The sequence below is a fragment of the Periplaneta americana genome, chromosome 15, assembly GCF_040183065.1.
Source record: "Periplaneta americana isolate PAMFEO1 chromosome 15, P.americana_PAMFEO1_priV1, whole genome shotgun sequence".
Lineage (NCBI taxonomy): Eukaryota > Metazoa > Arthropoda > Insecta > Blattodea > Blattidae > Periplaneta > Periplaneta americana.
Window position 1 is genome coordinate 74,755,954 of NC_091131.1, and position 27,748 is coordinate 74,783,701.

The window sequence follows — 27,748 nt, forward strand, 5'->3', positions numbered from 1 at the left end:
TACATATTTTAACGTACCGTACCTTGTTAACATGTTTCGACCTATTTTCGGTCATCTTCGGAACTGGTCGTTGTTGGTCTTGGCGCCTCTTGTTTCCTGTGTGGGTGCGTTCGCAGTGTAGAGTCAAAGAGTGTATGTGTTTTGAAATTGAGTTGTGTGTTGAGAATATCGTTGGGGTGTGTTTTCGTGTGTCTGTATATTTCATATTGTTCTAGTGCGTTGAGTTTCTGGATTTTTGATTGGATGTGCAGTATTTCCATGTCTGTGTTGATGTCTCTGTAGGTGTGGTTGGCATTTGTGATGTGTTCTGCATATGGTGTATAAAACAAAATTACAAAACACCTCCACATATGCAGAACACATCACAAATGCCAACCACACCTACAGAGACATCAACACAGACATGGAAATACTGCACATCCAACCAAAAAGCCAGAAACTCAACGCACTAGAACAATATGAAATATACAGACACACGAAAACACACCCCAACGATATTCTCAACACACAACTCAATTTCAAAACACATACACTCTTTGACTCTACACTACGAACGCACCCACACAGGAAACAAGAGCACCAAGACCAATAACGACCAGTTCCGAAGATGACCGAAAATAGGTCGAAACATGTTAACAAGGTAACGTACGTTAAAATATTTAACACAAGAAAGTTCTTATCATACATATTCCAAAATAGAGTTATATTTTGAAAGTTAAAGAATAGAACTTTAATAATAATAATAATAATAATAATAATAATAATAATAATAATAATAATAATAATAACGAGAAATGTCTAGCCACGCCCACTTTCTTAAGTGAAATTAAAGTAATTGCATAGTGCATGCCTTGGTCTTGACTTCATGCTTAAAACCTAATACTGATGGTGCACGATTTATAGGAGAGGAGAGATCTCCAAGCATGACTGGCTTAGGACCGCAACAGTATTTTATTTCCCATTGGATTTTGTATCATGTTATAGAATGCAGGAATATCCAATTCATGGCTCTGAATAGTTAGATATTCCTACATCTACGACATACTGTACAAGTATTACAAAGACCCAAAAATTTAGCAACAAGTTAAACACTACAGTATAGGTACTCTTACATCATATTTAACCAGGTTTCCTATTATTAACTGCTATTGGATGAAAAAGGAATACGAGAGATGAAATGTTGAATGAACCACAATAACAATCAATTACCAGTAGAGCACAGGACCTGTTGTTTAGTGAACTGTCCGAAGACAGGTTGGAATCTCATCAGTGATACCAATAAGGCATCACTCATGAGGCAATCAAGCCACGAGATAATGTGGTAAGGTGGCCAGTTCCCTTCTCCCTCCATTGCATATATCACTAACTAGTAACATATTACTCTAATCAGACTAAGATGTACGTATGTACAAACAATTGGTCTTCCTCTGACACATATCGTCAAGTGAAATGTACTGGTACACCCTGATAATAGATGTACCAGTACTACATATCAGCCAGAACCTCAATCAGAGGATAAATACGAAGTGTATTATTCTCTAAGCTAAAGAAGTAAAGAAACTGATTGTATGAATTGCCTCAATTTCAGCTTTATTTGCAGTACAATACATAAAACAGCTTTACAGGAAACGTCATCTTATAAAAATATAAACACTTTTAATGCTTCTTCCATTTGGTGACATCACACACCATGGTTGGCTAAAGCTATGTCAGTTTTCATTAAATATAAAACTGCAATTAAGGAAGACAAATCCAAATTATATACGGTTGTAATGATGACTAGTTTCTCCCAATTATTTCTATTTTTGGTATGATGTCAGTTTGAAGCTAATACTCATGTTGCATTAAGTTGGCATCTAAATATTGTGGCATGTTTTAGTGTCACAAACTACACTGGCCTAGTTTGCAAGTTTACATGGAAAAACATTGGATTTCTGGTAAGGGCTATTCATTTGGAGATATGGAGAAAAGCTTGGTTTACATTATAAGTACAGTTTAAGGCAGGATCTAGCTGATTCCACAGACTCATTTCTTTCACTTTCAAATTACAACTATTCTGATAACTTAGAGGGATGGAGTAAAATTATTGAAGTTAATGATATGTTGATTTAGTAAAAATTAAAGAAATCAATATAAAATTAATTCATTGTGTGGATATTAATATAGGCGTTGAATTACAAAAATATACGATTTCATGGGATTTGCCAGGATTTATAATGAATTAGACATTGCAAAACAGGAGAATGGACTTTTGTAACTTAAAAATCCATTTATACTGTAGAATATATATGCGTCTTTATTTCAAAATAACTTTCATATGTTAATTTTCAAGGAAGTGTTGAGACTTTAGATAGATCTGGTATCCAATCTGGCACCTTTGGCAATGTCCCAGAGAGATTAAAAAATAGTATCATATTTTTTTCAATTTCAAATACAAAAAGAGAGCAGAAAGTAAATTAATAGTAATCAATAAGTCAATAATTATTTCGTTGTATGGACACGTCAGATAGCTGTACAGCTAACGATTATTTGCAATAGATAGGCCTACAATCAAAGTAATAAGTTAAAATATTTTTGCATTTTAAAATCAAATCTTCTACACCTTATGTTGTCTGTGAAACAATTGCCTATAAGCTGGAAGAGATTGTGATAAACAATGTGTGATTACTACTAATCAAATACCGGTAATTAAAACTCCCATAGTGATTAGAAGCTATTTCCCATACTCATAATGTTAGTTTCATATTGCACTGAAGTATGCCACTTACAGTGATACGATTATTAAATAAACAAAAATAAAAATTTGTGTAAAAAGTCTTCTGTGATCGCAAGACTGTTGCTTAAGATACCTTCATCAGCTGTACATTTACCGTGACTTGTTCATATTATAGGAATTGATATAGGCCTATATATTAGTTGTCTAACCAAATCCTGTACAGTCTATGTTGAATTTTCATATTACTTAAGAATGTTTGCAATGAAACTACTCTCTTGTCTTTATCCCTTTTGTATCTGCATTTTTTTATTACCACAACAAATGGTATGTTTGAACATGGTAATTTATGTTAATATATGAATAAACAAATTTTTTTGAATGTTATTACAAGTGATAGGGTTAATAACAAGTTATGGAACGATATTTTACAATGTACGGGCAGGAATGGTTTATTTTGTAATTTATTTTGTAATAAAAAAAATACTTTTCTGTAAACACATATGAGTATGGAATTGAAGACAATAAAAATTCCTGCCTCTGTATGTATAAAGATACTAAAATAAGTGTACGTCAAATGGCTTCATCATATTCTTTCACACATGCCTTTTCTGGGTGGAAACAAACAACATTTGAAATTTTAATTTGATGGAAAACATACATTTAGAAGTTACTAATACCAATGAAAGAGGAAAGCAAGAATACATGTCAGTTTCATAACAATTGTATGAATAAGTGTTTAACAATATAAACATTTCTTTGGTAATTGTTTTCCACCTAAAGTATTCAAGAATTAAACATTGTACTGTACTTTGCACATTATTCTGTAAACAACAAATTATTATAAAAAAAGGATATTACACATGAAGACAACAGGTTCTTGTCTGCAGAAAGTATAACCCACTTACTTCCATATCTGCTTTTCTGTGACTAATTGTATGGCAACTTATATTGTATCAAGGACACACCCAGGACTTCATCTCAGGAAAGACCTTGAGGAAGGTCGTCATGATACAGGTGCAAAGGGAACAAGGAGCAGAATTCAGTCAATTTTCTTTTAATTATATTGTGACCAGTATCAAATTAAAATAAACTGTTATGATTTTGACTTTGAATACTCTCAATGTTCATTGCAAATGGAGGTTTTAATTCCCCATTTCCCCTTCCCAAGACTCTGTCTCTCGGTACATCCTCGCGTCATACTAGTACTGGGTATCTCAGTGCTTAATTACAGTATAATGAACAACATTCATTCATACATACATTAGTATTCACATGTAATTTTTAACATTTTCTTTTAAACTGATATGTACACACACATATATTGTAGCACATAATTTTGGTAATGGACATCTCCAGCTGAACAGTTAGTACAATTACTGTAATTATTTATACTCTTATTATTACAATATAGCACTAGGATTTGGTAACATAATAGTGCATACATACAGATTTATTCATAGTCATCTTGGCAATAACATAGTATTTCATATAATGTTTCTGTGAAACAAAAATGATATACCTTTATTTATATACACGCATACACACCTTCATTTACACAGTGATATGTTTATCTACATAGACGTCAGGCTGTAAATCCATTCAACAGAGAATGAATCAATAATATTGTAATCAATGAAATTAAATATATAAACATTCAAATTAACTTTAAGTACAGTGAATGAGCAATAACTCTGTATATTTAAACCTTTACAATTAGTGTAGAGACACATCGAGGAAAAAAGAAGTAACAGTGTTATGTGCTAGAATTTGGGTCTCGATCCATTTATTGTATAGAGGTTTTACTAGTATTGCTCATGATAGTAAAAGGATGGAGGAATGAGAATCACATGATGACCTGACATTGGACACTCACGTGCAATACCATCTGAACAAATCACAGATTTTCTTCCATATTTCCCTAGTTAAGAAACATGGAAATTGTGCAGAATATTTAACATGTGCTTATACGTACTAATGTTACCTTACACTTCGTATATATTTATGGTTACGTGAGGCCATTAACTACCATTTGGCCTAGTTGTTAAAGACCATTGTTCGCAACTCAGACATATCTTGGAAATTCAAAGTGAACCTAAAGAGTCGTATTTTTATAAATCACTTTTACAGGCCACAATTTCACTTTCACTTTTTAAAGTCACCTTCGGTTTGAAATTACAACGTGTAATGAATTAAGGGAGGAGATCTAAATGAATTAAAGAAAATGATGCTTTGTAGAAAATGTGCAATACCAGTAGGCCTACTGAACAAAATTTGTATCAGCTATGTTGTCAGAAAACAAAGTTCTTTATTAATGAGAGTGTTTATGCATACTGGGATTTTTTTTCTCATAGTTTTCGAACAATTAAACATTTTTATTTTTCTCAAATTTCAAAATGCAATAATTTCCGGATCACGTTTTATAATTACATTTAAAAAGATTTGCTATGAAGTTTTTTTACACATATATAATTATGAAGAAATGCAAAACTGAGATTGTACATTTTTATACAACAATATAAAATTTCACAACATAACACAGATAATGGACTGATATAATTGAAAACTACACTCATGAAAGTTTTTTTTTTAATTTCTATTTTTTATCTCTCTCAGCAACGCTACAGAAGTTATTGCATTCTGAACTGGCAGTGTGATTTCGTTGCATTAAATGTGTATGTCTGTTACATGCAACGTTTTCATACTAACTTATAATAATGGAAAATTCAACTTCATAAAGAGCTCCCTCCTCTATGAATATTTTTAAAGTGGTGCAGAGTGCTTTGATACTGCTTACTATCATAGCTCTATAATAAATACTTCTGTAGATTCAAGATTTTAGAAACAAAAGAAAAAGCATTTTGTTGTATTTGTGGTAAACGTTATCAATAAGTTCAGATGTGTACAATCTCAAAATGTTCACTACTCAGCAGAAAACGTGAATGTAATTAAATAAAAAAGAATTTTGGTGAATTATATATTTTTCTTCATTTCAAAGGCAAAGAGCACTGAAACTTAACTAAATTTACTTACAGACGTAGCGAAAATATATGAAGAGTACACGGGAAAAACAGCCAAAGTCACAATTCTTTTAATTCAGTACATTACTACAGAAATATTGTTGTTCCTAATGAAGAAGTAGGAAAGGATGACTGTATCCGTAGTGATAATTCTCCCTTACCAGTTCTGATAAAAAAACGCTGAAGTTTGAATTGGATGATATCACTCTTATGAGCATAGTGACGGATTGTTTTTCCCGTGTACTCTTCATATATTTGCACACGTATTTATAACTTTTGAGTACCATACTGGTCAGAAGTTGAATAAACTGTGGTCTACTGGATAGCTAAATAAATTAAATGTAAAAATTAACAACTCTAAAGGTATATTTTTATCTTTGTTGGTAGTGTGTCTGGCTATGGACTGGAAGCTCCCGTATTCAATCTCAGGTGATAATGGGATTTTTCTCGTTGCCAAAACTTCCAAAACGGCCCCAGGGATCCTCTTATCCTTCTCTAAAATTGAAAACATCCCCGGAATAAGGATGTTGTTGTCTAGTGCCTTGCATTTGGCAATGAAGCCATTAGCAGCAGAATAAGGATGTAACCAAAAAAACCGTAATTCATGTTTCAGAAGAAAGGAAAATAATTTCAGGGCATATTTCATTGGGCCTATATTTATTAGCACTACCATTTGACTAATCATGGATATGCGTTTATTCAGCTACTGAATGAAGCAATTTATTATTATAAATAAATACTTCAAAATTACTTTTTCCACCTAAATCATATATTTAAATAATTTCGGAAAACGTATTATTTGTCTTTCTTGTGTTAAATTTTATATTACCTCGTTAACATGTTTCAGCCTGCTATTGGCAATCTTCAGAATTGGTTGTTGCTGGCCTTTGCGCCTTTTGTTTGTTTCCTGTGAGGGTGTGTTTGTAAAGTAAACAAAACAAAAGGCGACAAGACCAGCAACAACCAGTTCTGAAGATGGCCAATAGCAGGTTGAAACATGTTAACGAGGTAATATACAATTTAACACAAGAGAGACAAATAATAAGTTTTCCGAAGTGATATAGTGTTAAAAGTTGTGTAATCAAGATGTCAATAATTTGATGTTACATCCTATTTCAATTATTGAGTTCTGGGTCTTTCTGGAAGGTGAAAGATTGTTGGAGCTTGGTGTCGAGCACACCACTTCACTCTAGTGCCGAGGTCATGAAAGCATGGAGCTCTATTTCCATGTCTTTCATGCGCCTTCATGGCTTATAAAGTGGATACTTTTACCTTTAGGGAAATGTAAATTTATAGAGACCTTTAATAAATAATATTATGATACCGGTACCGGTATCAAATATTACAACAAACTAAGGCAATATTAATGCACAATTTTAATAGAGTTGTCCAATGCTTAAAATATGCTGATGATGTGGTGGTGACAGGAAGAGCTTTGAGAGTACCTACTTAATGAGGTTTCAACATTTCAAACAAATGAGGAAAAATGGAGGCTTGAAGTTAATTTTGAGAAAACCAAATATATGAAAAATAAGAAACTTATTTTATAAAATAGACAGGCTAATAATATTATTTTAATTAATGGACAAAACTGTGAACAAGTTGGCTATTTAATTATTTGGGAACTTAATTAACCTCACAAAATAAAAACGAAGAGGATATAAAAGACAAGATTGCAAACGAAATTCCAAGCCTATGGGCTCTCAGGGAAATGTTATCTGCAAGATACGTACATAAGTGAAAACAATTAAAATTCGAATATACGAGATCATTTATAAGACTAGTAATTATACTTTATGAAAGGGAATCTTCGACACTGACTAAGAAAATGGAGGCACTCCTACTGATATGGGAAAGGAAAATTCTGGGAAAGATATACAGCCCTAAATTTCAAACTGGTACACTGAGAGTCAGATATAGGCTTAATATGGAACTAAAGTCTCAATAGAAATCACTAGATATTGTGACAGAAGTCAAAGCTCGAAGAGTAGAGTTGCTGGGTCGTGCTACTAGGATGAAAGACAACTGTATATCAAAGTGAGTTATAAATTCAAAACAGAAGGTAGACGAAATGTTTGTAGACAAAAATTAGGATGGCTTGATGACGTGGAAGCAGATCTAAGAGTTCTGGTAACAAAATAATGGAGACTAAACTAAAAGGGCTGTAAAGCCACAGCAGCAGCAGCAGAAGAAGAAGAAGAAGAAGAAGAAGAATGCAACGTTATCAATCAAATTAAATTTACACAACTCTACAGGAAACATTTTACTATCAATTTCCACAAGGTCATATATTGTATCTGATTGTTAATTATTTCTAGTTCCAACCTTGTTCATTGGATGACACGTTAATACACGTTTTATTACGACTTATATGTGACGACCACAGACAATTGGTGATAGAATAAAATGAATGTTGTTTCTTTCTTACAAAAAATTAACTGTACCATCAATATTGCACTCGATAATTACTGTATGTATTTAACTTACGTAAGAATGTAGATGCGAGCCAATTGAAGTGACATTTATTAGTATTTAACTTTTTAATTTAAAGGAACACAAACTTCTCGTAATTTCTTAAATTTATAAGTACCGGTACAAAAAATTCAATAAAAGTTGCATATTTACATACGATGAGATATTTTATGCCAATAACAGCGTTTCTAGTAAACATATTACTATGTTAGTGTAAATGTAAATATTTAATACTAATACATACGTCACAAATACAGGTAAATTTGTCTGAACACATTTCCACCTTTAAAATCTTTACAGTAGTGACAGTTACCAGTACCGTATATTTCATTTACGGGCTATGGCCTGACTATCCATATTGAAATGCAGTTACTTGATGAAATATGAATTTTTTAAAGACTCCACAATGCACAATAACATATGAACCATTCATATAGTTAAGATATGAACGTTACAGTATTTATTTACCATACTGGAATATCTCGTATTTCTGAAAGTGATTTTTATTTTGAAATAATTTCTCTTGTAGATGTACTTATTTACTCACACAGTTGTGTACTTGTAACCACATACAAACACTGGGAAAGAGCTAGGAAAGCGTGAGCTTCACCTTACTTAAAAAATCTCTGATTGAAGAATACTGTGTTATGTGACGTTCCTATGTAGGCTAAACTTGTTCAACAGAATTTTAATCAGGAAAACGAAAGTAAGCAGAAATATTGATCACGTATATCACAATATAAATAGGGCAGAATTGATAACGTGGAAACGTGAACAATGTTCAGATGTCATAAAAGAAATTTACTTGGATTACTGTGCTGATTAGTAGTAGGACTAAAAATGAAACAGACTAGATCATAAATCCTATAGGTTACAGTAACTTAATTGTTACTGTATATCATTTTGGCTGTGAAGTAAAATATATGCTTTTTACATCGTATAGTGATTAACAGAAATGAATTAAGATAAAAACTCAAGAAATATCCACAAGAAGACATTGATTTTACCCATATTGTTCTACAGTCACCCATATTTGTCATATTACAATCATATAACCATATCAATTCATTTCAATGTTGAATAAATTATGAAAAAAATAATTTTGGATTTCACATTTCCATAACTCATTGAATTAAAACCTTAAAAATTAGTTGCACATTATTTAATCTAAATTGTATTTTATTTTCTAGAAATCATTTTATGATGTATTAATTTGACTCTGCACCACTTTTCTTGGATATATTTGTCAGAAAAAAAGTGAATGGGCATTAATATATTGTTAAATATTATATTGATTAATATGTCGTAAAGATCCCTTGAAATTTTTAGGTCCCATAAAATTGGCCCCAAGATCTTAAATAGAGATGTTAATTTCTTTAAAATAATTCAAAGGGCTTTTTTCCTAGGATATCTGTTAAATGTAGATGATTATATTATGTATATTCTTCCTTTTCTCACGCATGTTGTAGGATTTGCAATAGTGTGCAACTTATTGAATTTCACTTCTTCTTTCCTCTAATCACTTCATGTAATATAAATAATAAGACTTATCATTCATTTCCTTTTCACAATAATTACACTATTGATCATTTTCAGTGTATTTCAGGACAAAAATATTTCTACTAAAATAACATAATATTCTAATACATCCAAGACGCAAAGCAAAAATACATCCTATTTCTAGAGTTACTCCCTCATATATATATGTGTGAACTATGGACTATCAAGTGTAATATATTCAGGCATTCTTTATTTCTCAGCTATGACAATAGTAGGCCTACATAAAAATCCGCAAGAAATCTGAAATCTGTTCATAGAGGCTTCATGGATTAACTCTACAAATAAATGTTACTTTACAAATTGTGTAAATCCTACAGAGCTGACAAAGAAAATACTTTGTAAAAGTTCACTTTAGTCCTTTTACATTAAAGGAATGTAATTTATAAATTGAGGGGCTTGGGCGTAAACCATGGTAACGGACATTTTTGTCAAAAATGAGATATATAGCGTATAATATGGTATCTTACATTCTGCGTCTAATGCAGTAGTTAGTTTTCCAACATCTCAACAGATGGCAGAAGTATACAGATTTTACTTTCCTGGTAACTATACAAACTGTTGCATGTATAAATGAATGGTTACCTATCTAATAACTTCAGAACATTAAAACATTACTTACCACGTTTACTCCCGAACCCCTCAATTATTCTTTTCATTAGCAAGCGTGGAATGACTTATTATAATCGTTAGTAAATAAAGATTTGGCTTGAAAACCCCTGTTGACTCTTAGAACGGACTTGAAGATTTGTTCCACTTGGACAGTTTCTAGTACTTATGGTGATTATATCATTAATAATTAAATTTGGTATTAGTGTTTTCCGGATCATCTGGTAAGACATACTATGAGAATATAAAAATACCTTTACTATTTAAATATACGTTTTATTTTTTTCAATAAATACGAAGGAGGGTATCATGATCTCTATGTTTATGGCAGCAGAAATGACAATTAATTAACGTCTTTTTAACTTCAGAATCTTCTCATAAATGATAAGACGGAATGGCAATAATGGAGTAATTGTGGAAGGAAAATGGCATGAAAATTGTAGTACTGTACCAATACTCCAAGAAAACATATCCTATAAAATCTCACAGAATCTGCCAGAAAATCAAGTTCAAGTTATTTCATTGAGAAGCAGTAATTAACTAACTGAGCTACAGTTAGATCACAGCTCTTTGTGCTTATAATGCTATGAAGATTTTACAGTATGCAATATGCATCTATAGAAAACTGACTGGAAGAATGAGAGTATTTTAGACTCACAATAATGACTTAGTAGACTGTAACATTTCACTTTTGTATACAGATTTGCTACTTTCAAATCAGTAAAAAAGTTATCGTTGTCCATTTCAATAGCATATTCCTACCAAGTGATTAAATTAATGTAGGCGCACAACTGCTGACTAATTTTGCACAGGTGTAAGGTCAGGTGAATGCAATGGATTAGGAAAATGTGTCCCACGGGAAATTATGCATTTCCCAAAGAGTTCCTGGAGCAAAGCAGATGTGTTTATGACCGTGTCAAAACTTGTAACATATCCAGTTTGTGAAACATTTCACCAAAGACATCTGAAAATTGTTTCAAACTTGGTCATTTACACCTCCAAGCCCGTATCAAAGGAAATAATGCAAAGTAATATAGAGTTTTTCCTGTGTTGTGAGAACTATAATTGCACAGTAAACCAAGCATTGAATGTACAGTATATATAGATACTCTTGGAAATAAATAAATACTTGATTGCTAGGCAAACTTGCACAGTAATCGAGCGATAATTTCAGTACCACTTGTTTTGGCGCATACTGTATATGCTCAAAATCCGAAAAACAAACATTGCGATATGAGAGAAATTTCTTGTCCTTCACCTCTGCAACGTTATAATACGAAATTTAAGTGGAAATAAATCAGCAACTCTTGGGTTACATTTTTATGAAATTTTTAGTACTATTGAAACATTGTTACATAATTTATTCTAAGTGTTTTCCCATTTGTAAATAGAATACTAACAACATAAGCTAGCCTATGTGGGGAGTTTCATATGATAAAGAACCATTTACTGTTCATGTGTAAAAAAAAAATATTACCGGTACAGTTAAAAATAGAACAATGACTTCATCTTAGGTCCGAGATTTCTTTTTTCAATCTTATCATTATGTATATACAGCCAAGAATTTCATTAGTCTACTCACTAATTTTACTGATTTCTGGAGTGCTACACACTATATATACACAAATGTTAAGGTGTTTTTAATTTTCTACGAAATTATAAGCCATGAGGTTCTGAACAGTTTGCTGAAAACTTTACAAATATTAGTACTGGTACAAGGTTAATGAAAAAAGGTGGAGGTGGCAGTGACAGAATCTCTTTTTTTACTTAAGGAGGGCATTGAAGAGATCTTCCTTCTCTTGTTCTTTTATATAACTGTATTTCCACATACTGGTAATGATAGAAATAGTGTTTACGTAAGATTGTAAGTAATAAATTGAAATTGATTATGGTATGTTATGGTACACAATAAATCACCGATGTCTTACAATATTTAAATTTCACGATTCTGATGTTCAAATGCCAAACATAAAATATATACTGACGTTGAATTTTTACATAGAATTTTAAACGTAATGTTTGAATTAACTGCAATATAAGTACACGAGTCTAAAGTTATCTGTTAATATAAATTATATTTTTTAATGATCTGAAATAGCTATATTGAAATGTGAAGGTATTCCACATAATACAAGACACAAAATTACAGTGTGTGGTGTGAGATAAAATAACATACTCCAAGATTCAACTGTAATTGAAAGTATGGTGCGTTCAACTATTCCTTCCACAACCCACTGCCTGCTTGTAAGAACGATACACCATTCTCTTTCTTCCACAATGAGGACTGAACTAGACTCAGCACGGACACGCGAAAATGAACCTTAAGAACTACACTTTACCTATGGAGGGTTTAATTGATTGCACCATACTAGGCTATATCACATGTACGTACAGTACATGTAATGCAACACATAAAGTTAACTTCATAAACATTTATCATACATACGTAATGTTACAATATGTACGGATTACACATTTGTTTTACGAGACACGCTAAAATGAATATCAACAAAATCGCTAATATATCATTTTAGAATTGTTTCAAGTCTAGATGTTCTGAAACCAACTTGTGTAACTAGACACGAGTATCTTGCATGTGGTGATTTAATTGTAAGAACCAAACTGTGAATTAAATGTACCTGTAAATGATCAATAGTGTAAAATAACAATTTCTTACAGTTGGAATCTGTGGAACAACTAAGTAGTGGTTAAGTTATGATGACCTCCGGGCTCACTCCTTGATGACTGATGATAAACAGGCTGGTATTGTCCATGTCCATGCCTTGACGGTGCATATGTCTGGTGATAAGGCACCGCAAAACTAGACAAACTATGAGCATTATATGAATTAGTAGCATGTGCTGATGGCAAGTCTTTAATCAGCTGTGGGGCGTTCTTACTGTTGGGAGTGTCTCCACTCAACCCAGTTCCAGAAGGTATAGAAGTCATTAGTAACATTGGCTTGACTCCACTCATGTTGTGTTGCGTCTTCCATTGCTGTGGAGTCGATGACAGGGGAGATGTTCTGTTCGGATTGCTTGGTGGCTGGGGTGGTGGTTGATTTGGCGATGTAATGACGTCTGGCGGAGGATCAGAAAAGCGTTGGTTCTCTCGAGAAGTGGAGTGGTTGTTTGAAATGTTGGTACTCTGTGACATTCCATTAGTTGGAGACACGCGGGAATTTGCCAAACTGTTGCCTGTCCCACATTTAGGTATCTAAAATGAGCAATGCATTGATTTCACTGTGTGCATACATGAACGAAAAATAATTTGATTTTATTTTCACAAAAATCATTAGAAATTTAAAGATCACATAGAAACATTATACTAGGCGAAATATATTATATCTTTTACTTGAACTAAAATAGAGTTCAAAATCTGGGCAAATTCATTCTCCGTAATATGGACTAAGATTATATAATAGGTTTATGAAAATAATGAAACCTTAATAACAACATTTTCAGTAAGATAATTAAATAGTGAAGAGAAGCGAATAGAAGCATTTGAAATGTGGATATGGAAGAGAATGAAACGTGTGAAGTGGACAGAGAGAGTAAGAAATGAAGCTGTGTTGGAAAGAGTGGGTGAAGAAAGAATGATACTGTAACTGATCTAGAAGAGGAAAAGGAATAAAACTGGTTGGGTCACTGGCTGAGAAGAAACTGCTTACTGAAGGATGCACTGGAAGAAATGATGAATGGGAGAAGAGTTCGGAGTAGAAGAAGATATATCATAGACGACATTAAGATATATGGATCATATGAGGAAACGAAAAGGAAGGCAGAAAATAGGAAAGATTGGAGAAAGCTGGGTTTGCAGTGAAAGACCTGCCCTTGGGTAGAACACTAAATGAATGGATGAATTAATTAATTAAATATTATTTTTCTTTAAATTGAAACTGTTCATTATTTAACTTTTTTGTATAGAATAATTCTTTTTCAACTAGGTAGTGTTTTTTCCCCCCTCAATTTCTACTCAAAATTTTAATTACATCATTCGACTTCCAGTATTATATTATGTAAGTGGAACTGCCCTAAGTACAAGAATTTGTTTTTTTAGATGCAAACTATACAGGGCGGAAGAGAAATAACTTTGCAGATTTTCAGAATGAATAGCTCATATTATACTTACTTACTTACAAATGGCTTTAAAGGAACCCGAAGGTTCATTGCCGCCCTCACATAAACCCGCCAGCGGTCCAGCTCATATTATATGTAGCAAAAAACTGCATCATCATATTGGTGGAAAGTTTATAGTTATTATTTTTTTTCAGAGAAAAGGTTTTTCCTAAATGTTCAACACCCTCTTATTCGGTAACTATTGCGAGTAGGATAGTGATTTTTGGCCATTTCGTTAGGAAATCTAATAAAGAATCATTTATTCCTCTGAGTATTTGAATAATGTGGACGGTTTTCGTGTAAATTTAATTTAAAAACCACTAACTCCAAAGTGCTGCACGATGCGAGCAGATTGCAACGTCGTAGTCAGAAAGTAGCTCACCTAGCGAGACAGATCGAATTCGTTGACCTTTTACATCTGTATTACGAGAAGAGTGTGTTAGCGGCGATGTTGCCAGACTGCCGAAACTTCGAACTTAATTTTCTAATTAACCGTGCATTTAATCACAACACGCAATATAGGTTTTCTATTCATTTAAGTGCATCCTTTCAATCTGGAAGGTTATTTCACTTTCACCCTGTATATATAAAAGATGTATATGTAATTTGCAATTCCAATAAATTCACATTAATTTCAATCCATTCTGCATTCTACCATTACCATATTTTCTTATATGATTGAAACGAAGAAAATAAACTCGTTAGAAGCATCATACCTCGTGTATTATTAGTACAGCACTTTATTTATAAATCTTGTCCGCTCACGCAATGTTTTATATCTTGGCTACTTAGAGTGCTGCACTATGCAGCACACATACTTCAACTCTGCTTGGTCTCCTCACCTGTTGCTCGACAATTCATGTCTGAACCTGTTCCCTGACGGTCTCAGGCAATACATATTAATTCCCGAAGGTTGACTCTAGATCAATGAATTTTTCTGTGTAAACTTTATTTTAAATACAACTCATCGTACATTGAAGATATTTGAATCTACTGGTTTAGTGCAAAAAAAAAAAAAAACACGAGAAGTAAACATACAGAGGAAGAACCAGACAAAATTGGCGCAAATCTTAAACGCACATAAATAAAATCACACAGTTTACAGAAAAATTCTTACTCACTGAAGGAACAAAAGGAAAACATTAAATATGACATCTGAATCATTATAGTGTCAGTCAGTATGTGTTTTCCCGATACAGTGCCTGTTTAGTCGAGGGAGGATGTCATTTCCAGCATCTTATATACAGCAAGATTTTAATACAAGTTTTAGAAAGTGGAGTCGAAGTATCGGTGCTTTTGGATGCGGCACACTTAGAAGCAGAGACGTAAAACCCTGCTTGAGCGGACAAAGTTTATAAATAGTCATGTAATACTGTTTTCTTAATATACTCTTATGGTGTCATTTAAACAATAACATCAAACTCCATAACACAATAAGATTAACAGTAAAAATTAGGAACATGGTGAACACAAATTCGAAGTAAAATATGATAAAATAGAATAAATTAATTAATTTCATAGAAATGATATATCAAATTATATGTATTTATACATATCCTGTCGGCTTCATTGCATAAGAGGATTTCAAGAGAATAAAACTGTACACTAGTAAAAAAAAAAACCAGAAAAGCGGAATGATACACTAAACCAGAGGCGGGCACAATTAGGCTCAATAAGCAGTGTACCCGCTCAGTCAGGAGAAAGAGCAGAGTTTGCGCTCGGACAGAAGGCACTGCAGATGCTTGCACGTCTCGTAGTTACAACTAGGAAAAGGACGCATATCGAAATATTTAACAGTTTTATTGTACCTAATATCTAGTTCTATTCAGTTCATCAGCTTATGATTAGGAAACACAAACGACATGTGCTAAGTAAATATGTCTAGTTATATTCACTTCATTAGGTTATAATTAGGATAGAAAATAAATTATTTTCAGATGTGATGATAACTAAATATTCTTTTGACTAATAAATATTTGTAGGCCACTGGTGTGGCTCAGTCCGTTAAGGCGCTTGCCTGCCAGTCTGAAGTTGCGCTCGAGCGCGGGTTCGATCCCCGCTTGGGCTGATTACCTGGTTGGGTTTTTCCGAGGTTTTCCCCAACCGTAATGTGAATGCCAGGTAATCTATGGCGAATCCTCGGCCTCATTTCGCCAAATACCATCTCGCTATCACCAATCTCATCGACGCTAAATAACCTAGTAGTTGATATAGCGTCGTTAAATAACCAACTTAAAAAAAAATAAATATTTGTAGCTAGTCATGGAAATATAGTACATAGAAGTACACAAAAACTTTGTTAGGAATACAGCAGAAACAATGAATGACAAACATACTGTAAATTAAATACAGAAATAAATTAATAAATATCAATAATCATAAACAAAACAATTTTGTTTCTGCATATCTTAAATTTCACTCAGCAGATGATGAGGAGGGCGTTTCTTTTCGCTGAATAAAACGAGTTACGTTTGGTGCGATCGATCTTGCACTTGCAATTTGAAGAACTGCAGTGAGATGTTCATCAGTTAGAGTAGCTCTTCTTGGAGATTTATTTATCTTCACTAGAGAGAACAGTTTCTCACACAGATATGTTGTTAACAGTTTTGTAGCCATTTTCTGCATATGTGGGAAATCTGTTTGCGAAAAATGTTCATAAAATTGTGATAGGCTTATTTGTGATTAATATTTAGCCTTCAGCTCATTATCACATCGAGTTGTGAGCAACTCGCACTGAAGATCAGAAGGAACAACATTAATTATTATAGTAGTTGAATAGCACACAGCAAAGATTTTAAGATCCATTGATAAATCGTGTAGATCTCGAAATCTGATAGAAAAAACTTGAATTAGATCCTCAAGAATACCTGCAAATGCCTGTAATTGATCTTGTATCAAACTAGATGTTTCGTTGACAATTTGGGAAAATGGGTTAACACTCCTTTCAAAATCTGACGCTGCCAAAGCTGCCAAACTCAGACTGCAGCGTGGTACAAAGTAATGTGGTGCCATCTAGTCTTACAGCACAAACTATTAGAAGTCAACAGCTCTTGTCTCTTTCAGGCGCTCATCCCGTTAGCTTTGTCGCAAACTGTCATTAGCGTCTATAAAATATATAATTAGTGCACTATGGCAATAAAAATGACACCATACAGAGGAATATTAATAAATTGAGAAATATGAATCTTCATATAGCATTCGATAATATAAAAATAAATGAAATGAATTTTGTAAGGCTGATAAGAAAACTGAATTCTATGCCTAACGCAAAAAAAAACACTAAACAGGGAGACTATTAAAAATAAGGAAGAAAGTGAAAAAAAAAAAACAAAAGACAAGGAAAAGAAAAAGAAAATGGTGAAAAATATGAAGATACAGTCTATGTGACATAAAATGACACAAAATTAATCTTCTTACTACTGTATTATTATTTTAATTCACACAAAGTTCGATGCATTTAACATCGGAAAGTTGGAAATTATATTATCCTATCAAACTATAATGATGAAACCTCGTTTATACGTACATCTTTCATAGATCGCTGTCAATGGTAAAGAATTATATCATGCTTACTAACATTTGTAACACTGTCATTTTAACACTGTATAACCCATATAGATACGTATAAATGTGTGTGTTCATGTGTACGGCATGCAATTTTATGCATGTGTGTGCATTCATTTTCGGAGTGTATAACTTACGCCGTTCAATTTTGTTTAGGCAATCTAACTAGCATTAGAGACATGTGGGAGGTATTTAATGGTTTCGCAGGCGGAATCACGGGTTGGATATAACTAATTTCATCACGTAAATGTTACAAAGCTTAGTCTTCGTGATAATTTTATGTTAAATATGTGTAGTCAATCTATTATGTTATTCACTTTTTTCCCTTCTGCTTTCCAAAGTTTCTCCTAGCCGCGTTTGTATTTGGATAATGTTTCATCGAGTCAATCACACTTCTAGTTCCGATAATATCATATCTTAATACGTAAGTTATCTCCAATCCCTCAACTTAATTTATTTTTGTTTCATACAAATAATAATGCATCTCTGAAGAACAGACAACGCAGAGAAAAGTAGATTTATGATACATAAAATTATTTTCCTTCTGAACGAGGAAAAGTTGACCAGCAATTTCTTGCTTATGTCGAAATTAAACCCTGCTGTTTCTGATAATATGTATCATCCTGTCATTGAGAATGTTAGAGGAGCAGGAAGGTTGAGTTGATCTTATCTAGTAAAAGCATCGGAAACGAATAATACGTATGTACAATATAATCACTACGATGTTTTCACTTAGACGTTATTTTGTCTTTCCTCATGAAGAAAAGGTATAAAGGAAGTTCCATTGCATGGTTTTCTCTAACCTGAGGCCTTATCAACTGTAGATTACGATGACCCCTTCGCAGTGTTCCTGCTGGAGTGTGAGGTACGGAGGCGGATGATGGTGGAGGATTAGTTGGCGGAAGAGAATTGGCTGCAGTGGGCTGTGGATTATCACGATGACCTAGTTCTGACATAGCTTTCCGGCTACGTCCACTTCCACTGCAGTTGTTTACAGATGCAGGGACACCCACACTTCCTCCTGAAAAAACAATATGGAGAAAGGTACAATTTAGCATTAATTAACATTAACACGACCAACTGAGTAGGTTACATTTTATATCTTATTTACATTATACAAGGTGAACCGTAAATAATGTAATTAATTTCAGTGGGTTATTCTTTGATATACGTGGTACAGTCATTAAGTTCTGACACTGACGCCTGAAGGGTAGGCACCCACAAGAATCTGGATGTCTCAGAAGATGCCGCGTGATACGGCGTACACTTAAACAGATCGACATCCTCCCTCAATATAGTCGCCGTTGGCCGCTATGCACGTCTGCCAACGTTGGTGTAGCTGCTGGAAGCACCGCTGAAAGATGTTGGCAGGAAGATGCCGTACGGCTTCTCTTGTGGCAGTCATGACCTTTTGGGCCGCATAAAAATTACGCCCTCGTAGGATTGATTTCATGAGGGGAAAGAGAAAAAAAATCGCATGGTGCGAGATCAGGTGAGTACGGAGGGTGGCAAAACAGCGACCTGTTGCCTTGCAAGTTCCTCTTGGACAAGGATGGAGCGATGTGCAGGGGCGTTGTCGTGTAGCAACAGTCAATTCTTCCTATTCCAAAGCTCAGGACGCTTACGACGAATTGAATTGCTTAAACGGCCAAGAATCTCTTTGTAGAGGATCTTGTCTACAGCTGCAACTTTTGGGATGAATTCTATGTGAACAATTCCATTTGAATAAAAACAACTGTTAAAGCATCACCTTGCCTTTTCACCTGTCTTGTTGCAGATTTTTCTGTCGTGGAAATAATGGCGTTTTCCAGGTGGCGGATTGTCGCTTCAGTTGCGGATCGTAAAGGAAACATCATGTTTTGTCTCCAGTTATGATCGGTTATAGCAGTTTCGCCTAATTTCTGACAGAATGTGACGTTTGCCCGTTGCTCAAACTGCAACATACTCGAGTTCCGAAGCGCGCATTCAAATCACATTCACAACAAAGACCGTAGTTCTGCTTACAGTGCATGCACTCAACTGTCTCTTGTTGGGTCGAGAAACTAACTGACAAGGTATCATACCATGGCGCCACCTATGCGCTATAGTGCACCACAACGCCACTATGCGCTCAGTATTAGAACTTAATGACTGTACCACGTATTTCAAACAAAAAAAGGTTAATGCAATTTCCCTCGTTTTTGCTTCCTTTTCGAGATGAAAATTGTTTTATATGAAACATTTCATATAGTGTTATGGGAAAGCATTGATTTAATTCCGAATATACTCATTAAATTTAAGAGAGAAGTGTATTATAATAATAAGTGATTAAAAGAATTTTAGTTTTGTCCTTTAAATGCGCAGGAATTTGATCAAAACAAATGTAACTTTTCGTTCTACAACGGAATTTTACAATGTAACATTGTTTTATCTTACGGATACAAGGCCTAGACTACAAAAACACCACACTTCTCATGTTAATAATAATAATAATAATAATAATAATAATAATAATAATAATAAACATTATTACTGATAAATTGGCGGAATTTCGGCACCAGAAACCTATCATAAACAAAGGTATTGTTCATCACAATTTCCACTTATACTCACCAGGATTTGAATAGTGGTCTTCAGCGCGAAGACGAGCTGCACTGAAACGACTCGGAACTTAAACAGTTTCCTCAAAACGTCACTTCTATAGGCAATCTTATTTAGTTTTCGAATCTTTATGGTATGGATGTAGGCCTACTCGTTAGGATTTAATTTAATGCTTCCTTCAGGGCCTTACGACGAAATTAATTTTCATAAAATGGATAATAAGGAAAAGATGAAAACAGTTTTTTAATCAAGCGGGAGAAGAGACTTTGGTTACCCACATCTCAGATGGAAAATTAAGACCAGACATGAGTTCCTCCTAAATTCTAAACTAGAAGAACAAACTAGGTAGAAGGAGCATAGGAGAAAGAAGAGAAAGTAGGAGAGGAAGATGAGGAAGAAAGAAAAAAGAGAAGCAAGGAAAGGAAGAGGGGAAAAGAGACAGAAAGAGCACGAGAAGGAAAAAGGAGAGTAAGAACAACTTCATTGTTGATCTTTTAATAAGTTCGACTCTTATGTAGTACTCCACTTCAGTTACTGTTAACTTACCTGAATGTTGGCCATAATCATTACAACGGCCACTGAAGAAATAAGAATCTGAGTAGACATTTCTTCCGAAGAAACAGGCTGAATTGGAGGGATATGGCGCCTCGTCTGCGTCATTTGTTGGAGGACAAATTTGAACCCAACCCTGCAATGAAATGTGCATTTAATATTAACAGAGGCAGTAACGATATTAAAAAAAATTAGTAATATTAAATCTACTGTAGACAGAGTTCACACTCATCATACTCATCAACATGTAGGTCATCCCATATTATTTGTAGATGACACAAGTATAGTAATTACAGTCAATAACTCCAACACATTCCAATATTCAACAGAGGAAATTCTCTTCAAATTATGTAGTATTAAATTGTAACAAAACTAACATAATTCAATTTAAATCCTGTCCAAATTCAATCTCGCAAATTTCAAGCGCAATAATTAACAATAGGTCCCTATTAGAAACAACAACAACAACAACAACAACAACAACAACAACAACAACAACAACAACAACAACCACCACCACCACCACCACCAAATTTCTTGGCTTAAAAATCGATAATGTGTCAAATTGGAAAAATCATATTAAAGAAATTACCGCCAAACTAAATTCAGCTTGTTTTGTTATTAGATCTATGAAAAAGATAATAAATATCATTACCTTAAAAGCAATAAACTTTGCATACTTCCATTCGGTAATGAGTTTTGGAATAATATTCTGGGGAAATTCCACAGATAGTAACAGTATATTCCTACTACAAAAAAAGAGTAATTAGAATAATAGAAGGTGCCAAATCTAGGGAATCCTGTAGGACTATTTAAAAAAAACTATAAATAATGCCCATGGATTGTCAGTATATCTTTTCATTAATAATCTTCCTTGTACGTAATCGTGAAAACTTTGTAACTAATTCGACAGTTCATAGCATAAATACGCGTCAACAATGACTTTCATACTCCATCGGCAAGTCTATCGTGCTATCAAAAAGGAGTGCGTTATATGGCAGTAAAATTGTTAATAGCCTCTCTATCGATATAAAAAATGAAACTCAAAACATAAGATTATTTATGCCCAAATTAAAGAAGTACCTAATTTCTCTCACCTTCTATTCTGTAAGTGAATTCATGACATTCAACATTTCAGGAAATTGATACTAAAACTTTGTGTTGCACTAGTAGACTATATTGTAAATCTCTTCTGCATATATTTCAATTAGACTGTGACTATAAATTGAGACTTTATAGTAGTATTAATTTTTTTGACTTATTCCATATTTTAGCTGTTAAGCAATGTAAGAATACCGTGGAATGTTAATAAATATAATAAAATACAATACAATTTTCGTGCAATGAGTAGCATAAATGCGTAAATAACATGAACATGGAACTGAAAAGTTATTTTCTTTGAATATGCAGATTTACACATAATTATATTATAATTTAGCTTATGATTTTAATATGTCATTATTATACATATAGTTGCGGTCAGACTAGCAGATACACGTAACTATTTATCGATTAAAATACGTTAGAATCGACGTCTGAGCTGGAAAGGCTACAGTGTTTCCAATTTACTCAACATCGTTTGTCTCTGACATACTTGGTCAAGTGAGATGTACTGTCTGATAAATTAGATGCATCAGCCAGAACCTCAATCAGAAGTAACTTTATACAGCATATTAATACAATTATTATCAATGTAGCAACGGGTTATTTTGTGAGGTGTTGAATAAACATTATTTTAATTAATTTTATTATTTATTTCTTAATTTCGGATATCAATCAAGCATAATCAGTTTCCCAAGCATCTTCAATTTCTACATCCTTGGGCAAATCAGCATTATAGCAGAACGTAGCAGCTGACCTGGTGCAATAAGATGTAATTATGGTAATTCTTAAATAATTAAAATACAAACAAAATACACTAATATAAGTACCGGTTATTAGTTTGTCTAAAACAAGTAAAACCTCAAGCATGAACAACTTTATTTATGTGAAAACATAAACATGCACAATCCCGTAGCAACAATATGCTAAGCTCCCTTAAAACATTAATTATTTAAGAAAGAAATTAACCTCATATACCGTATATATGAGAATACTCCGCGCCATCGAATAAACCGCGCACCCTAATTTTCGGACAAAAAAGAAAAAAAGAAAAAAAATTGGTTGTAATTTGTGTTTTATTTACCAGAAATTAATCCTACATAATTATTAGGGATTCAGTGTTTGAGGCGAAGTGGTACCAACCTTATTTCAAATAATGCGCGCACCCAAGTTTTTCTTCGCTAAATTCCTGAAAAAATATGCGCGGAGTATTCACGTATATACGTTATTTTGTATTGCAAAATACAAATATGTAAATTTTTTAAAAACTTTTCCTCGATTCTGTTATGTTGTACTTATAAAATTTACAACTTGAATTTACAACTTGCTTACTTTTAATATAACCACTTAGTTTCATGACGTATAGTGAACTATCTCATGGGAAAAATGTCTGAATTTAACAATATCTTATGCTCTAATCTTATTCGAAATATTAACTGAAAAAAAAAGGTATACTGTTGCTTTTAAAATTTGTTTCAAAAGTCATTTACGACTACTAATTGCAAGTGAGAAAAATTGAGATATTACCAGGCCATTTAGATGTTGACGTGAGCTTCCCACTAATGTTGTAGTGGCATATGGTGCCGGTGAACTGGACCCATCGCTACTCCCGGGCCCCCCGCACCGCTCATCGCTGCAGCCACGATGTCCCTGGAATGTAGTGAGCGCTGCAGTGTGGGTCTGATCTACCTCCGCGTAGGCAGGCATTGCATCGCTGCCTGGAGTGTTGATGCCGGACCCTGAGCCGGCCTGCTTCAACATCCCTGTTTCTGCATAGTCGTTGAGAGTGGCTGTTACTATGCTGCCGTTGTGGAGTAGTCGTGATTCAGACAGACTTCGCGTGTCTTTATCGCTGTTCTCTGAGTTACGCCAACAGTTAGGCCTGTTTTCTATCCATAATGACGAATCGTGTGGAAGCGACGAATGGGGCGTCGGTGTCGTTAGAGGATGAGGTAATCCTGTTGCAGCTTTCAAGCTTAGAGGGGTTGCTAGGACACCGCCATTTGAGCGAGAATCTGAAAATAATAAGAGCAGAAATATTAAAATAATGCCTAGTGAAGATAACATTTTAAATGTGTATTTCACGTTATTTTTTTACTTGATTATTCAACGAACCTGCATCGACTGCGAGGTAATTTAGCGTCTAAGGGGTTGGTGATAGCGAGATGAGACCGAAAATTCGCCATAGATTACCTGATATTTGTATTACGGTTGGGGAAAACCTCGGAAAAAACCCAACCAGGTAATAATCAGCCGAAGCGGGAATCGAACCTACGTCGAGCGTAACCCGGATCGGCAGGCAAGCGCCTCAGTCGACTGAGCTACGCCGATGGCCCATCTCACGTTACACAGCCCAATCGGTATTACATATATCCATTATAAAACAATATTATTGTTAGTATTTTTCATATTATTCCCCAAAAAAACCGTAACAGTTTATCAATTTAAATTAAATGTTTAATCACAATATGCACACCACATATGGTTTTTGGTTTAACATATATGGACATGAATGTAATGGTTGAACATTAAACTGTAAACCTTTGACAACACATTCCCTCTGCTACTCGATCTGTTCACATTAACGGACTGAGTCTTCAATATTCAAGCGTAACAGGTTTGCCAATATCTAATCGCTGACCAACTAAACTAATTTGGCTATACCTATTTTTATAAAAGGTGGGACATGACAGTTAAGCGGCCGAGCTTGGAACTACAGTGTTATGTTGCCAATATGGACAACCATGCTGCCAGCTGATGGAAGCTAGCAATTGACGTTAAGATGGCTGACGTTAAAACATTCATTGACAATTGACGCGAAGGTAAGAAAACAATACAAAAATCGACAGAGAATCAAAGAAGAAACGTACCAATGCTAACACTGTGTGCACAATAAATGTCGCCAAGAGAGTTATTAAGCACTCGCCACGTGGGAACGGTAAGTTTGGCAACTCAACCGTTGTTACTCAACAGGCCTACCACGCTATATGACTTTCAGTTGTTTTTCCGATTGCAACGCTCCTGTCAAGTCCCTTCTTAAAAAAACAGGTATAATAAAGCTACTTTGTCTCTTACTGAAGTTGTAAATCGACTATACAGAAGCCGAGTTTATAGTTCAATAATAATCTTAATGTTATAAAACTGACAAATCCTGTACATGATGGATACTCATTATATCTGTTTAAAATTGTCAGATTGGCAATACTTATAGCCAATTTCTTCCCAGCCTTTCCACTACATTCCGACCCAATGCGGCAAACTGTAACTTCTATGACGATACAACTTCCATAATAAGATTTAAACCCCATGGTCAAGAATATATGAATAACAAGTAACAGTTTCTGTTCAGGCATACTGTACCTAAGTTAGACAGTGTTGACTTCTTAGTGAGGAGTTGCCTTCTGCGCACCAGAAGCATGGCAGCAAACAAAAGCACCATCACTGCCACCATGCTACCTAACAGTGCTATGAACCAAGTTTCAGTGAGGAAGTCACCTCCAGTTAGACCAGGTGTCAGACTTGGGTCATGTCCAACAGGTTGTCTGTAATTAAAAAAATACTTGTTCACTTTATATTTATCTTAAAAAGTAACAAGATTGGTCATATTTCTATTTCAGCTCCTTTTTTCTTTCGGGGAAAATACTATTAATAAGAAACACGATGAGCCTGAAATTTTCACGTGTTTGGATGGAATCAGAGCGTGTATATAACGTATATAATTTTCTTTATGATTGATGATTAAATACGATAATAATTTATGGTTAATAATAATAATAATAATAATAATAATAATAATAATAATAATAATAATAATAAAACATTTGAAATAGAAATTCGGCACTATGGACTAGAAACATTTTGAACAAAACAAGAAAGCTTATGTACAGCTCATTACTTTAAAGTATATTATTATATAGAGAGGAAACGTGGAAATTTGTCAAACAGCGGAAAAAAAAAACCTATTAGTAACTGAGACGGACTTTTGGAAGAGCACCTCTCGAAAATCACGGAGGGATAAAATTAGAAATATAAAAATTAGAGAAACTTTGGATATTAAACAATGTCTTAGAGGTAACTGAAGGAAGAAAATTAAAATAGTTTGGACATGTGAAGAGGATGACAAGGGAAAGAATATTAAAGATGATGCTTGAATGGGAAGCAGAGAACGACAAAAGACGGGAAAGTCCTAAGGAACAATGGATGGATGGGGTCCGAAGAAGTAATATTATAGAGGGTTCACCGAAGAAGACACTGAAGATAGGAACTTATGGAGAAACATAATTTCCTAAATAAAATAAAAACATAATAATGATAATAATGGCGAATAGGATAAATAATAATAATAATAATAATAATAATAATAATAATAATAATAATAATAATAATAATAATAATAATAATAATCGTCAACTCGTCCTTATCAGAGTTACTTAAATATGTCTAGGCGGAAAATTCTAATTACATAAAATTTTAACTTTTGACGAGGGTGTGTACGGAATAAGGAAAACAAATGGAACATAAAAATACATTCGTACTGATGTCTAGCCAAAGGCCTGCAACAAGAGCTTTCGAAGTATTTGTTAGAATATTTGTTCAAGACAGAAAATAGTATTTGAAGGAAGAAGTACCTTTCAGTTAAAATGATACAGTATATAGGCCTACGAGTAGATATTAGGGCCTACCTATCTTGTCTTCTTGGAACTACATCACTACACAAAACTAATTACTTAAATAAAAATAAATATATATATTTTTTTCGCTGCATCACATTCGTTTCCATATTATATACTCGTACATTAGTAAGGGAATAAAATGAAAGGAAACTCTTTACTTTTTACCAAAACAAAAATCATAAGAAAACTACGGAAAGCTCTATTTATAATTTTGAAAGTGAGAGGTACCGAATATTTGTGTCGAAAGATACATTAAAGGTGATATATTACAGTTATATGAACGCTAATAAATACAATAAAATTATTAAAGAAATTAGTTATAGTCAGACATGTTTCGGAGATGCTTCTCCATCTTCAATGACTATTTACCACGACTGCAAAACGAAAACAAATGTAATTAATCTCATGTTTAATTATATTTAAAAAATTAATGACAAATGGAAAAATATGAGATGTCTGAATAGTGATATTTAAGTCATTCAATAACTGGAAAAGTTTGTGTCGAAACTTTTACGAATACATTTTGAACATGTTTTCCATAAATTTTATTCTGCTAATAAGTTTCCACTAGAAACATTTTCAGCTTAATAAGGTACTGAAACATTACATTAGAACGACAGATCCTACTATGCGCTCATTCACTATAGAGGTGACTCGGCTTATGTGGGAGAAGGTGACTTAAGTGCGGATAGTTTATTGTATCTTTGTACGCTAGATTCTCTCTCAAATTATAAACGGATCTCTCTGTAGTTCTTGTAACTGTCGCTTAAAATATATTACTTCCTCCAT

General features: G+C 33.7%; 1 protein-coding gene across 1 annotated transcript in view; it reads right to left on the reverse strand.

Moving 5' to 3' along the window:
* Positions 1 to 1,573: 1,573 nt before the first annotated feature.
* Positions 1,574 to 27,748, reverse strand: part of LOC138715725 (protein sax-3-like) — a 68,796-nt gene continuing 42,621 nt past the window's right edge. Inside the window, exons 12-16 of the mRNA XM_069848783.1 lie at positions 25,647 to 25,828; positions 23,814 to 24,301; positions 21,180 to 21,321; positions 18,857 to 19,074; positions 1,574 to 13,587 (exon numbers count right to left, since the gene is read on the reverse strand). Coding sequence (XP_069704884.1) covers positions 13,069 to 13,587; positions 18,857 to 19,074; positions 21,180 to 21,321; positions 23,814 to 24,301; positions 25,647 to 25,828 — 1,549 coding nt within the window. The 3' untranslated portion in view covers positions 1,574 to 13,068. The remainder of the gene's footprint in view (positions 13,588 to 18,856; positions 19,075 to 21,179; positions 21,322 to 23,813; positions 24,302 to 25,646; positions 25,829 to 27,748) is intronic.